At 53.2% G+C, this 13,319-nt stretch overlaps 1 protein-coding gene across 1 annotated transcript in view; it reads left to right on the top strand.

The window, feature by feature from the left end:
• Positions 1-6,938, top strand: part of SPATA13 (spermatogenesis associated 13) — a 71,563-nt gene extending 64,625 nt beyond the window's left edge. The window contains exons 9-12 of the mRNA XM_065896322.1: positions 2,247-2,376; positions 4,088-4,460; positions 4,887-4,961; positions 6,760-6,938. Coding sequence (XP_065752394.1) covers positions 2,247-2,376; positions 4,088-4,460; positions 4,887-4,961; positions 6,760-6,938 — 757 coding nt within the window. The remainder of the gene's footprint in view (positions 1-2,246; positions 2,377-4,087; positions 4,461-4,886; positions 4,962-6,759) is intronic.
• Positions 6,939-13,319: the final 6,381 nt, after the last annotated feature.

Here is a 13,319-nt window from a genome sequence, read left to right as displayed (position 1 = left end):
CCTCTGGCTCTGAGCATAGGGCTTCTCGTCATGGTTACCTGAGTGCTCCATCTCCCTTTGGGGCTTACTTTGTGAATTCTTCTGAGGGACCCAAAAATATTGACTTCTGCTTACCGAGTAGCAACTCATCACTTCCCCGCATGCACAGAACAACGTCTGATGGTGCTGTGATTGTACGTGAGCTGTCACCCATTATGTGTTGGAGCAGGCCTGCCCCCTCTCTGAGATGTGGGGAAGGGTCTCCACCGCAGGGCCCCTTTCGCCGGCAGCCATGGGGTCCTTGCTCTGTTCTCAGCAGCCCACAACTGGCAGGCCAGTGGGGACACAGCCGTCGTCCAGCAAGGTTTTAGGACAAAGCTTTTTGTTTTCGATGAGAACCAGACCTCATCCGTGACATCCGTGTCACGGCACAAAGCTTCCACTCCACCTGCAGCCCTTGGAAGGACAGTCTTGAAGGGGTCTAGTGGGAAAAGGGAGCGGGGAGAAATCGTGCCCAGAGGAACTCCACTGCAGCACACGGCACGGCTCTGGGTTTCAACATCTAACTGTTGCCCCGAGAGCAGTGGGATTCTCCACGGCAGCGCCTGCTCCGGAGGATGTGGGGGATGGGTCATTCTTCTGTCCTCTGCACCTGGACTCCTGCGGAGAGACGGGGCTGGGACAGGGGTCTTTCGACAGAAGGTCGAAAGAAAGAGCTGGGTCGCTAAACAACATACCCAGATGATGATGTTAGTTTCAAGAATTAAGGTGAAAGGAATAAGAGAAAGGAGTTGATTGAAATAGATAAAAGGAAAGAGCTATGTTACGTTTTTCTTTTTCTGATGGAAAAATCAGAAAACTTTGACAGAAAGAAAATAGCAAAGTCAAGCGAGTCACAAATTTGAAGACATTTTTTTAAAAATAAAAAGTCATCGTGATGAGGAACCTGAGATAATAAATAAGCAAATCAAGAAGCAGAACATCTCGAAAGACAGGGAAGCTATGCCAGGAGTGTACTCATCACCCTTCAACACTTAGTTTTCCTCTTTTAAGGGCATTTTTCACTATGAGGCATCCGCATGGTCTGATGGTTTCAAAACAAATCATTTAAAAAATCATTTCCTCGTCTGAAGTAAAACAAAACGAACTATTTTAAAAAACCATTACACTCTCCCTCTTTCCTGGAATTGTACAGAAAAATTTGTGGGAAAAACGTACAATTCTTTTGCACACGTTCTTCATTGCTGGAGCCCTTTCTGAGGGGGTGTTTGCTCCCATTATTTTGGCAGCCCCTGTGTGTCACTCTGTTCTTCTTTTCTGCTCCGCTTCTGTCTGAAGACAGTGGGGTCTGGTCTGTCCAGGAATGGGGTAGCGGGGATGCCCAGGGACCTCCCAGGAGTGCAGGTGAGCGGTGTTTGGTACATAGACAGCAGAGTCTGCTCCCAAGGCTTTTTTCCTGGCTGTGCAGGAGGACTGCAATCCAGTCCACCTGAGACCCAGAGGCTCTGTGTGTCCTGGAAGACACAGGAAAGTGTGGGGGAAAAAAAAAGACTTAGCTCGTTAGCTGGGCGACCGGTTTACGTGTCCCTGAATTGTTAAACGTGAAGCGAGACTTGAACGTAAACGTTTCCGGCCCCAGACACACTCTCTGGCAGCCTGTGTGCAGATCGGAGCTTCAGTTTCCCTGGTGCCTCCAGGGTTGGAGGAGCTGCTGGGGGAGACATGTGAGTCTGATTTGACTGTGGCCGGTAGAAAGCACCAGAAGTAAAGCTGCGTGGATGAGGGAAATGTCGTGTCCGCAGTTACGTAACTCACTTGTGTCCTCCCCTCCTTTCCTGACTCAGAGCAAATCACCCCTCTTGAGAATGGGTGGGGATCATTAAAGTACTTTATATGGCAGAACTAGCTCTATGAGGATCGGAGCAATAACAGAGGCCTGTCTTTTCTTTATTAATGAAAATAATCCGTCATCACTGTGACTAAAATTTATTTCTTGTGACCTTTGCTGCATTTCACTGTGGCTTCTGGGAAACGAACGACAACATTCTTATTCCACAGAATTCTGGGTGGCATTCGGTCGGCTCCCTTAACCTCTGCGAACTGTACCCTATTCACGAAGGAACAAGGGAAGGGGAACAATGGCTGTTGTTTAAAGGCCATCTTGTCTAGACTGTCAGTGCACGGTCACAGAATGGAATGTATTATTTCGTAGGTCCTCATTTGCACGGTGCCCATTACGTGGTTAAAATTAACCCCTCACTTTGCAGCGATTACAGGAACATAAAGGCAGCGTACGAGGCCATGAAGAACGTCGCCTGTTTGATCAATGAGCGAAAACGCAAGCTGGAAAGCATAGACAAGATAGCACGGTGGCAGGTGTCCATCGTGGGCTGGGAGGTACGTGGGAGCCCACCCCCCTACCTGCGGTCCATCGTGGGCGCGGGGCACCTGGGAACCCTCCCCGCTCAGCGCCCATCTCGACCCACACACCCCCGACCTGTGGTCGTCTAAGGCGACGGCCCACTTTGTGTCCCGTGGTTGGCGCCCTGTGCTCTTGGCTTTAATGGCATGATGTTTCGATGCATACTGTTAAAGCTAGCAGTCAAACGCTTACCCTCCACCTCCTCCAGGGAGCGCTCTGAAGAGCGTCTGTGACCAATTTGTTGCGTATACCCTGTCTCTCCTGCTTGACTGTGGGCTCCGTGAGAGCAGCTGGGGAGCCCTCAGAGTGCAGGTTATGTCATGGTGGGAGTGTGACCCCTGTATGATCTGGGCGAGGTTGATGATCCATCTGTATGATGGGGAGGGAAACGTTACCTATCTCGTAGGGCTGTTGTGAGGATCGCGTAAGACGGTGCCGCGGAGCACTTGATAACGCAGCCTGTGGCGGTGGCCTGGTGCGCACGCGTGCACACACGCGCTTTTATTTATTAAAACAGCAGTGACGGCTAGTGCTTGTACTGTGTTCACACATGCCTGGCGCTGGTCTGAGTCGTTTAAATGTGTGAACTCATGTAACCCTCTCAACAGTCCTATGAAGTAGGAACTATTATTACCCCATTTAACAGATGGGGAAACTGAAGCAGAGAAAGGTGAGGGGGCAGAATGGGGCCCACGGACTACTGCACCTGAGGCCGTCACCGAGGACAATAGCCCACGTTGTTCAGATGGTTTTCAGACACAGGAAGAGTCATCCTGCATCAGATCAATCGATCAGAGCTCACTCTCCCCAAAGATTGTGAAAGTTTGGATGGAGCAGTTAGGTTTTTAACTAAAGCGGGTGACAGCAGTGAACACTGGAGAGAAATACTCTTCTTTCAAGGCCCTCATGGACTCTGGGAGTTCAGATGGGACCTTGGGGTCCGTGGATCTAAGTCTCCTGTGAGCCCAGAATCCAGGGCACAGAATCACTGTAGGCAGGTAAATAGAAAAGCTATTTCGGAGTCGAGATCGTTTGCCTCCAAAAGCTATTGTGTATAACCGGGACTAGAGGAGGGTAAAATCTTACAATCAAAGGCCAGTGTCATAGCAGATACCACAAAGTTACACTGGATTAGAGCCGACCTAAATATTGCAGAAGGGTGTTTCTCCTCCTGTTCTTGGACTCTGACATTTAGGGGATAACTTCTTGTCAGAAGTTTACCAGTTTCTTGCTGGCAGCTTGCCATCTGGCCTCTTGTTTCCAAGACCCTGAGCTAGTTATGCTGGGGAGCTGCATAGAAGCCCCCCGAGTCCGCAGCACTGAGCCCCTAGCCACAGGGGGTCTCCTTGTTCTCGGGGGTCGGTGCAGGCCAGCTGCCATTTCGGATCCTGATTGGATCCCACCCATCCAGAATTTTTCACCAGATCTTTCTGATAAGGGTAACATAGGGGCTCAATCACATTTTCCCATGGAATAGGGAAAAGAGAGAAGAGTTTTCCTGCCCAAGGAGGCTGACGGCCGAGGTCTGACCGGCCTTTGAGGCCTTGCCCTGCGCGTGGGCCTCGTGTAACTGGCCCGCCCGTGGGGATTCGTGCCGGGGCCTCCCCGCCCAGCTCCACCCGATGCCCGGTACCCTAAGACCTCGTGTCGGGGCACCTCAGGACCTGTGTCCACCCTTCCCTCCAGGGCCAGGACATCCTCGAGCGCAGCTCGGAGCTGATCCACTCCGGGGAGCTGACCAGGGTCACCCGGCAGGGCAAGAGCCAGCAGCGGACGTTCTTCCTGTTTGACCACCAGCTGGTGGCCTGCAAGAAAGACCTGCTGCGGAGGGACGTGCTCTACTACCGCGGCAGCACAGACATGGACGCCGTGGAACTCGTGGACCTGGAGGACGGCCGCGACGGTGCCCGCACCCTCGGCGTCAGAAACGCCTTCAAGCTGGTCAGCAGGACGGGTGACGAGGCGCACCTGTTCTGTGCCAAGAAGCCTGAGGACAAGGCACGGTGGCTGCAGGCCTGCAGGGACGAGCGCAGGCGGGTGCAGGAGGACCGGGCGATGGGTGAGCCCTGGGGTCTCGGCCCTTCCCCCGCCTCTCCCGGTTCACCCCCCGCGGGGAAAAGACCAGGGAACTGCAGGTCCTGATATTCCTAGACCTGCTTACAAGACCAACAGGGACAGGTGTGCCGTGGGTCCTGTTGTTGGACCCATTTCACAGATGAGGAAACTGAGGCTGAAGGCACCAGCCCACTCTTAGAAGGCGGGTGGTCACTCTCCACGTGTCCCGGTAGGGAGAATGGTGGTGTGGCCATCCTGGTGCTAATCCTCCTCCTCCACTCTCTTCAACCCCTTCTACTTCCTGAAGGATTAAGGCTCTTTGCTTTGGGTTATGGAGCAGACCTCAGGGTTAATGTGGGTTCGGTGCAGGTTTTATTCTGAAATGTTTTCACTTGTTTTGAATACGTATCACATTTGTTTCTAAATACAGGAATGGAAATTTCAGAAAATCAGAAGAAACTTGCCATGTTAAATGCTCAAAAGGCGGGACATGGAAAGTCAAAAGGTAAATTTTGAAGAATGTTTTTCACCTCTTCAGTGTGTGTATGTCAGTACTGGAATTAAAATGGGGAGAAGCGCCGAAGCTGTTAGGTGTGACCGACTCTTAAGTGAAGGAGGGAAGTGTGCGTAAAACAAGATGATAGTTCAGGGCAGTGGACGGTTTAAAAACCAAATCTGCATTTGGTTCTGCACCTGCTTTAGTGCGTGCTTACGCTTGAAGAGGAGTCTGTACAAGGTGTTTGACTTGGGGCCGAGGAGCTTCTAGACCCCCCTGCCCTGCCCTCTGAGCTTCCCCCCTGCGGAGGGAGGGATTATCCATCCACAGGCCAACCAGCCCAGGAGTCTGGGGCACGTGAGGAGGAAATCTCCAACCCCAGACTGCTTGTCAGCTGAAGGCATGTCCTAGTTCAGATGAGAAAAAAGATGTCAAAGTTCACTGTGTCAAGCAGGGAGCGAAAGCAAAAGAAGATCCTCTGGCTTCTTTAGAGCCTGGATCCTCTACCCCACAGGCACATTCTGTGGGAATGACCTGGGCAGCTCTTACAAAATACCAAGGCCCGGGACACGGACCCCAGAGTCCACACATGCATAGTACAAATATTCTAGCCCAACAGAAATGAAACAGTAAGGGTTCTTATTCCAAAACTACATGTTGGATTTCTGCAAACTTTATTCACGTGAAATTTATCCCATTGGGTATTTTCCTACCCGAAAATGCAAAAACAAGGACCAGTTGAGCCCAGGACGGATGGGCCGAGAATTTATTACCAGAACAGCATTTAGCAAAGCCCTGCTTCCTCTGCTCAAATGCAGAATTCCCTGCCGCCGCCCCCCCTCCCCCCCCCCCACGCTAAGTTAACGGATATCTTCAAGGCAGAAAATCTCATTTTAAGTATTTCTTGCATCTCCACTTTGGATGGCAGGTGACTGGTAAATACCAGTTTATTGGGATCCACTAGTTCCCGTCCATATCTTCCAAGGATCACTGGCTCAGCGGCCAGGCAGCTAGTTCGAAGGAGCTCTCATGCTTCTGGGGGTCACCTGTCCTGCACTTTCCATGAGTTCTCCCATGTCATCCTCTCTGCCGCCCTGGAAGAGGAGGAGAGCCTTGTGGCAGGTCAGGGGCAGGGAGGGATTGTGGACGGAGGCCTCTCTTTTTCCCAAACTCCCACTCTCTCCTCTCTCCATGCTGACTTTCACAGTCAGTGCGTGGTCTTGTAGCTAATTTAACACAGCTTTCTGACCGCCTGTGCACAGGTTTTATATGTCAGCTGCAAAGAAACAGTGTTGGTTGATTCGATGAGGTGTCAGGGCCCTACTCTAGGCACGTTACTTACATTCACTCATTTAATTCTCATAACAACCCAGTGGGCACCGTTACCCCGTCTTAGACATTGGAAAACTGAGGCTCAGAGGAACCAAATCATTGCATCCCGTAAGTGGCGAGCAGTGTGAGCTCCAGGCTCTCATAGAAAGCACTCCACTGCTTCTCATCCCACACAGACGTCCAGATCCAGTCCTGCCGGTGAAATTTACACAGTGGCCCTGGGTTTCTGTTTCCTTCCCGGTCACTTGGCTGTCACGGTACTGTCCTGGGAGGGTTTTAAGTGAGGATTCAGGGCGGTAGTCTGTGTCCCGATCGGCGCACAGGGTCTGAGTGTGTCAGGATGGCCGTTCGGGGCCCCTCTGGGGGAGGTGACGGGAGGGCCGGCCTGGGGCGTGGGGCCCGGCACTTGCTTTTCCCTTCGGGCTGCGGCCGGCGCTGAGTCTGTGGCCCTCTGCCCTCCCCACCCCTGCACCAGGCTACGGTGGAGGATGCCCCTCGGCCCCCCCACTCCAGAGCCTGCGGCCGGTCCACCAGCGCCACGTCACCGTGCCCGCCAGCCTGCCGCAGCAGCAGGTGTTCGCCCTGGCGGAGCCCAAGAGGAAGCCGTCGCTGTTCTGGCACACCTTCAACAAGCTCACCCCCTTCAGGAAGTGACGCGGGGACCGGGGAGGGGGGCCCCCGTGCCCCTCCTGGGCCCCGTCCAAGGAGTCTGCTCCGCATGTGGCACAGGGATCCGGTGCTGAAACCTCTCCCGGGGACGCAGTGAGGAGGACCTGGCCTCGCCTGCGGTCGCAGAGGCCCAGCTGCCTTCTCGGGAGGGAGGGGGGTCATGACGCACAGCTCCAGTGTCCCCTGGACCGCTCCCCGCCGTGAGCCCACCGAGGCGGCCGGCGCCGGGGCATCGGAGTGGGCTCTGGAGATGCTGGGCGGGGAGCCGGGAGCATCGCCGAGGACGAGCTGCAGTCCAGGCCCCGGGAGGGGCTCCCCGAGGAGGGTGGGCAGGGCCACTTTGCCTTCGGTCTTGAAGGGGAGGGGAGTGCCGGGGTCACGGGGTGGCGGGCGGTGACCGCAGCCCCGTCGGGGCCCTGGGGTCCCCTGGCGTCTTCCTCATCCACGCAGTCGCCAAATGGTGGGCCGGCCTCTCCCGCAGGCTCCTGCGCACGTGGTCCGGGGCCCGCGGTGCACAGAGGCCCACGCGCTCCAAAGACGCCGTTGCTCTCAGGGGGCAGGGAGCCCGCTGCTGGCTTTGTACACTTGTCCCCGCCCATGTGCCACTCCCCGAGCAGAAACCTGAGAAACTTCACGCGTGTGCACTTCCAGTGGGAAAACCGGTTTCATTTCGTTTGAGAACGAAGTGAACGTGTAGACCTCCCAGTTGAAACGTGTCCTTAGAGCATCCGTGTGCCTGTTCCTCCCTCTGCCTCTGTCCTCGCCGATCAAGGGACAATGACACGTACCTTCTGCCACTGAAAACCACGAGGCCCAAGGGTCCTGCTTCCTCCATGTTTGAAGCCAACTTTGTCCCACGCCCCCGAGCAGTAGTGCCAGCCGTGCCATGATTAGCATGTCGACAGGTTTCTGAAGATCGGTTCTGTATGGAAGAGACCTCACGAAATAGATCCAGACTCGGAGAGAGCAGCCCGCTCTAGCGAAGGCCACGCGGCTGACGCCGGTCGGCAGCAACCTCCTTGCCTTTTCTCGATGGTAAATTTTGATGAAAATGGCTTTTAAACGTGCCAGGAGGAAACAGGCTCTGCCAGAGAGACACCTTTCCATTGACCTCATGCACCGGGCGGGGGTCCTGTTACATGTCTTGTGGTTTTCTACTCGGGAACCTCTTTTTGGTGTTGAAACCTCAAAAGTTCTCTTTTCTACCCAGTCCCTGCTTGAGAATAAACACATCTGTGTGGTCCTAACAGAGGGGACACCTGAGACTCCAGGTGTGGGCCCCCTCCTCCTCACACCCAGAGCTGTTCCCGGGGGGCGGGGGGACCCAGGCGGTGCTGCCTCTGCGGACCTCGGGGCCCAGGTCCCGGCACGGAAGCCGCTTCTGTGAGGAAGCTCCTCGGGAGGTGCCGTGGGTCCGCGTGTGTGTGTGTGTTTCCTTTCTGAATAGACTTCTCAATTTCCGTTGCATTTATATAACTGACCTTTTTACTAACAAGACATAATGATACATTTTGAATACCATGCTTAATATGCTTTTTGTGGGCCGCCTCAGCAAGCATTGTTGGGCCTCTGTGCTAAACAGAGTTGTTTGTTTATACGGCAGTTGTGAACAGTTGGGTTGCTTTTTTTTTTTTTTTTTAATAGAATTACTTTGAGGAAGTAAAGAAAATCAGTTGCTCATGTTATATTTCCAGTGAGGACTCACCTCCAGTGCAGAAGCACCCAGAGGGCCCCCATCTCCCCCCCACCCCCGTTGTCCAGAGCACAGGGACAAAGGGCTGGACGTACTGTCGGCAGCCCTGGTCTGTCTCTCGGCCGAGCCCTGACTCCTGGCTCCCCCTTCCTCCCCTCAAGCTTCCCAACAGAGGAGCAGGAAGCATGGACACCAGGGCACGTGGTGACAGTCCCTTGGTCAGATGTCCATCCTAGGTGGCTCCTGCTTGGATTTCCAGGTGATTTGAAAACTGCTAAAACGCGTTTAAAAGGATAGAACGTCCTTTGTCCTCTTTAAATCTGTGTGTCTAGCTTGGGTTTATTAGCAAATGCCTGCGTTCTCTACAGGGTAGATGGCTCGGTGTTCTGTTTTTACATTTGCAGAACTTCCTTCTTTTTTTTTTTTTTTTTTTTTTTTTTTTGCGGTACGCGGGCCTCTTACTGTTGTGGCCTCTCCCGTTGCGGAGCGCAGGCTCAGCGGCCATGGCTCACGGGCCCAGCCGCTCCGCGGCATGTAGGATCCACCCGGACCGGGGCACGAACCCGTGTCCCCTGCATCGGCAGGCGGACCCCCAACCACTGCGCCACCAGGGAAGCCCTGAACTTCCTTCTTGATTTCTCGCATGTTCCACTTGGAGAGAAAAAGAGAAAAAACGAAGAGACTGCCTGTACAGGTTGTGTATGAATTTCACTGGGAATCTCGCTTTCTCTGTCTGTCTTTTTCTCTTTTTAACACTACACTGCGTGGTATCGGTGGACCACGCCCCCCCCAAAATAAAGATGGCATAACATTTTGATGAATTTCACTTACTCTATCATGTTTCAGAGTTTGCCAGCTCTGTTGAAAGACCTTTGAAATGGCCTCAGGTCCAAAGCAGCCTTCTCGGTTTTTGATGATGCCTAACGTGTATAACAACCTTGCAGTAGATTGTAAGCAGTCGTACAACAGAATACCTGTGGAGTCCTGGAGAAATGGCATTCTTTGTCTTTGGCCTGCAAACTGGAAGAAGAGTGGCGGGGATTTGCCAGGGCTTTCCTGGGACACCTGTGTCTCTTGTTCTCGGTACATCTGATCTCTTCCCACCCCCTGCCGTAGACCTGATTTTGTAGTTGAAAACATTTCACCCCCATCTCCACACTCCTTCTGAATATCGTCGTGCCTTTTTATTCGTAATACGAGGACTGAGCTCCATGCCTGTTCAGAAAATCCCCTCAATCCTACATTGCTGTTGTCTAGACACAGAGCAAAAGTACATTTAATTCAAAACCTGTTTCACAATAGAAGTCTTTTGTAAAAGCCACGCGCCGGCATTTTATCGGTTGGGAATCTCTCCTCAGTGCAGATCAACTTAGTCACCAAGCCAGGATAGAAAAACCCGACCACCTGAGTTAGGGAAGAAATCACGGTGTGATATTTGTTGAGGAGAGGAGAAACAGACGTGTCCCTCACAGTCCGGTGCCAACAAGCGTGGATAAATGTGGCTCACAGGCCAGGGATGCCAGGCACACATCGAGAAGGCCAGACTGCCCCAAAGCAGTGGTCCCTGTAATAAGCTTAGCCCGCAAGTCCTCCCTGTTAAAGTTTCACCTGGCAGGTGCTGCCCTTCTCGGGATGGATGCAGCGAAGGTGGAGTCCAAAAGATTCGGAAAATAATAAGTGGAAACTGTGATCTTGAAGAAAACAAACCCAGGAGCATAAATATCGGATGCATATTTAGTAACAACAAACTTAACATGACTGTCTTCAGTTGTTTATTAGGTATCTGACACTTGAATTTAGAAAATACTGTAACTGATTCTGTAATTTACCAGTCGGTCTCTTTTTGTAAGTATTAGCGTCCACAGTGTTTGACTTACCTGCTTCGCAAGGCTTTTGGTGACCTGTTCCCTCAGTGCTAACTCCCCTGCATCAAGGTGACGTTGTCTGTATAGGTCGAGTGACAGCTTCCAGACTGATGGAGCGGCTGTTGACAGCTGGATTGGGTTGTACAAGATCGCTGTAACGTGATACGTATTTTCTCTGAAGTTTTTGTAAAAAAAAAAAAAAAAATTTACAATGTTATTTGAATGATTTCTTGTAAATGCTGTGAATCTATATTTGTTGTTTTGTATCTGTATATTAAAGTTAATTTGCCAAACTGGCTGTAGTAATGCATTGGAGTGTGTGTGTGTGTGTGTGTGTGTGTGTGTGTAACATATATATATATTTTTTTTTTTTTTTTTTTTTTCAGTACGTGGGCCTCTCACCGCTGTGGCCTCTCCCGTTGCGGAGCACAGGCTCCGGACGCACAGGCTCAGCGGCCATGGCTCACGGGCCCAGCCGCTCCGCGGCATGTGGGATCTTCCCGTACCAGGGCTCGAACCCGTGTCCCCTGCATCGACAGGCGGACTCTCAACCACTGCGCCACCAGGGAAGCCCCGTAACATATATTTTAAATGGAGAGTGAGTGCTAGGAGGCTTTCTAGGATTTGCAGCTCCTTCCCTGCCTGGACACTGACAGATTTCTTTTCAGCAAAAAAATCATCCATTAATGAACTGATGAAAACTGCTGGGGTGGGTGCAGGAGAAGGAAGGCCCTGAGGGGAACAGAGAGCGGCCGCTCAACTTGAAAGAAGCCACCAAATATCGGAATGAGACTGGCAAAGCCAAAACTGGAGTGAGAAGCACAGCTCTGGCTCCCGGGGGCACGAGGCAGATGCGGGCCCTTCCCGGTGGTTCCAGATCCGCAGGTGGCCCCACTCACTTAGCCTTGGTGAGTGGGCTGAATAAGAATTTCCTTCCCTAATTAACAGCTCCGCAAAGTTAAGCAAATAGCCCATTGTTGCTGTGACCGTCATCAGGAAAGCATCCCCACGAAGGTTGCCGCAGCGCCCCTGCTCAGTTGTTTACTCGTAACGGCCTTCGGCTCCCCTCCTTGGGCTGGACTGAAGGGGCTTTGCTTAAGGGGCCAGGGGTGTGGAAGCTCTGGAACCTAACGCCCCCTCGGAGGGCAGTTCTCGCAGCTCAGGAGGGCACCCCGTGGAGGGAGGAGAGGGCTGAGGGTAGGGCCGTCCTCAGAGGGATTCCGGGGAGATGGCCCAGCCCGGGAGCCACTGTCCCACCGGGCACCAGACAGACGGTGAAACGGGCGATCCTCCCATGGGGTGTGTGCTCCAGGGGGACGAGCACGTAGAGCATTACTAGAACGCAACGTGCATTGTAAACATTTGAGTTCTAGAAGGACTTCAGGGATGGGGGCCTTTCTGGGGGGGGTTGGGGCAGGAGGCAGGGCCCACGCAGACCCCTGAAGGGGAGCCCCGAGCAGCCCTGGGTGAGCTGCTGGGATCCAAGTGCGATGGGAGTTGAGACACCAATGGTGGAAGGTCCATCTCAGGGCTGCAGGCCGGGGCGCTGGGTTGTACCGGGCAGAGTCTAGGCGAGGAGAGCTGCTCCAGGGGCAGAGAAAAGGCGGACTTAAAACCAGAGGCTGGGGGATGACTGGCGAGACAGAATCCAGCAAAGAGACAATGAGAAAGGAGAGAAGGCCGCTGTCAGGATGCTCGGCGAGGATGCAGGTGCCCGTCATCACCTGGGTGGGTGCTGGGCGCTGCTGCCATAATCGGATACAGGAAGGGATGGCGTGGAGGGTGGGTCTGTGACTGTCTGGACCACCCGGTGGAAGCACGGGGCTGGGATGCAGATGGGGGAGGGCTGAGCAGAGAGCAGGCAGCTGGGGGTGAAGGTGCACCTGGGGCCCCTGCCTCAGCCCTGAGCGAGGCAGAGAAGGGGGAAGCGGCCCGGGGTGGGGAAGGGGACAGGAGGGCAGAAGGAAGAGACTGTCCGCAGGGCCGAATGCTGCCCACGCGCCTGCCCCAGAGGAAGGACCCAGGTGTCTGGGCGGAGTTAGGCGTCAAGAGGCCAGGTCCTTAACCTGTGACGTAATTAAACCCCGCCACTGCCCTGTGATGCTGGTACTGTTTTGCCTGCCATACAGAGAAGGAAACTGAGGCACAGTGAGGGTAGGGGATTTACCTCTGTTCAGGGGGTCTCTCCCTGCACCCCACTCTCCCTGGGGCCTCTGCATTCCAGCTTGGCTCTCAGAGTTGGTTCTGTGAGAAACAGCATTGGGTGCATTTGTTCTCTCGATGCTATTTTTAAGTCAGAAATCAATGTTAATAGACACTGATGGGAGAAGATAAGAATCAGTGATCACATGGGATTGAAAAAATAGTTGCACCATGTTTTTCTTAGTGCCGTGTGTGTGTGTGTGTGTGAGAGAGAGAGAGAGAGAGAGAGAGAGAGAGAGAGAAAAGGCATTAAACTCCTAGGCAGTCGAACGCCTACACTAAAAGGAGCTACACAGAGTCAGAGAGATCTAGTTAAGTGATGTCAGTTCTAAGGGTCCGGGATCCGATCGAGGCCTAACAGCATCGTCTTCAGTTTGATCCTATTAGCTCGTGATTGATCGCGGAGAGGAAGCAAAGGCACAAACGTCAGTCTAAGGGGAAACACCTGCCGGGGGGACTCCTCCCTCCAGACCCACCTGGAAGCTGCCTCACCTTCTCTCGCCACCGAGAGTCTGTCATACAGAGTGAAGTAAGTCAGAAAGAGAAAAACGAATACCGTATGTTAACGCATATATATGGAATCTAAAAAAAAAAAAAGGTTCTGAA

Source organism: Phocoena phocoena, chromosome 18, assembly GCF_963924675.1.
Source record: "Phocoena phocoena chromosome 18, mPhoPho1.1, whole genome shotgun sequence".
Taxonomy (NCBI): Eukaryota; Metazoa; Chordata; class Mammalia; order Artiodactyla; family Phocoenidae; genus Phocoena; species Phocoena phocoena.
The sequence above is the reverse complement of the archived record's forward strand: the minus strand, read 5'-3'. Positions and strand labels throughout refer to the sequence as shown.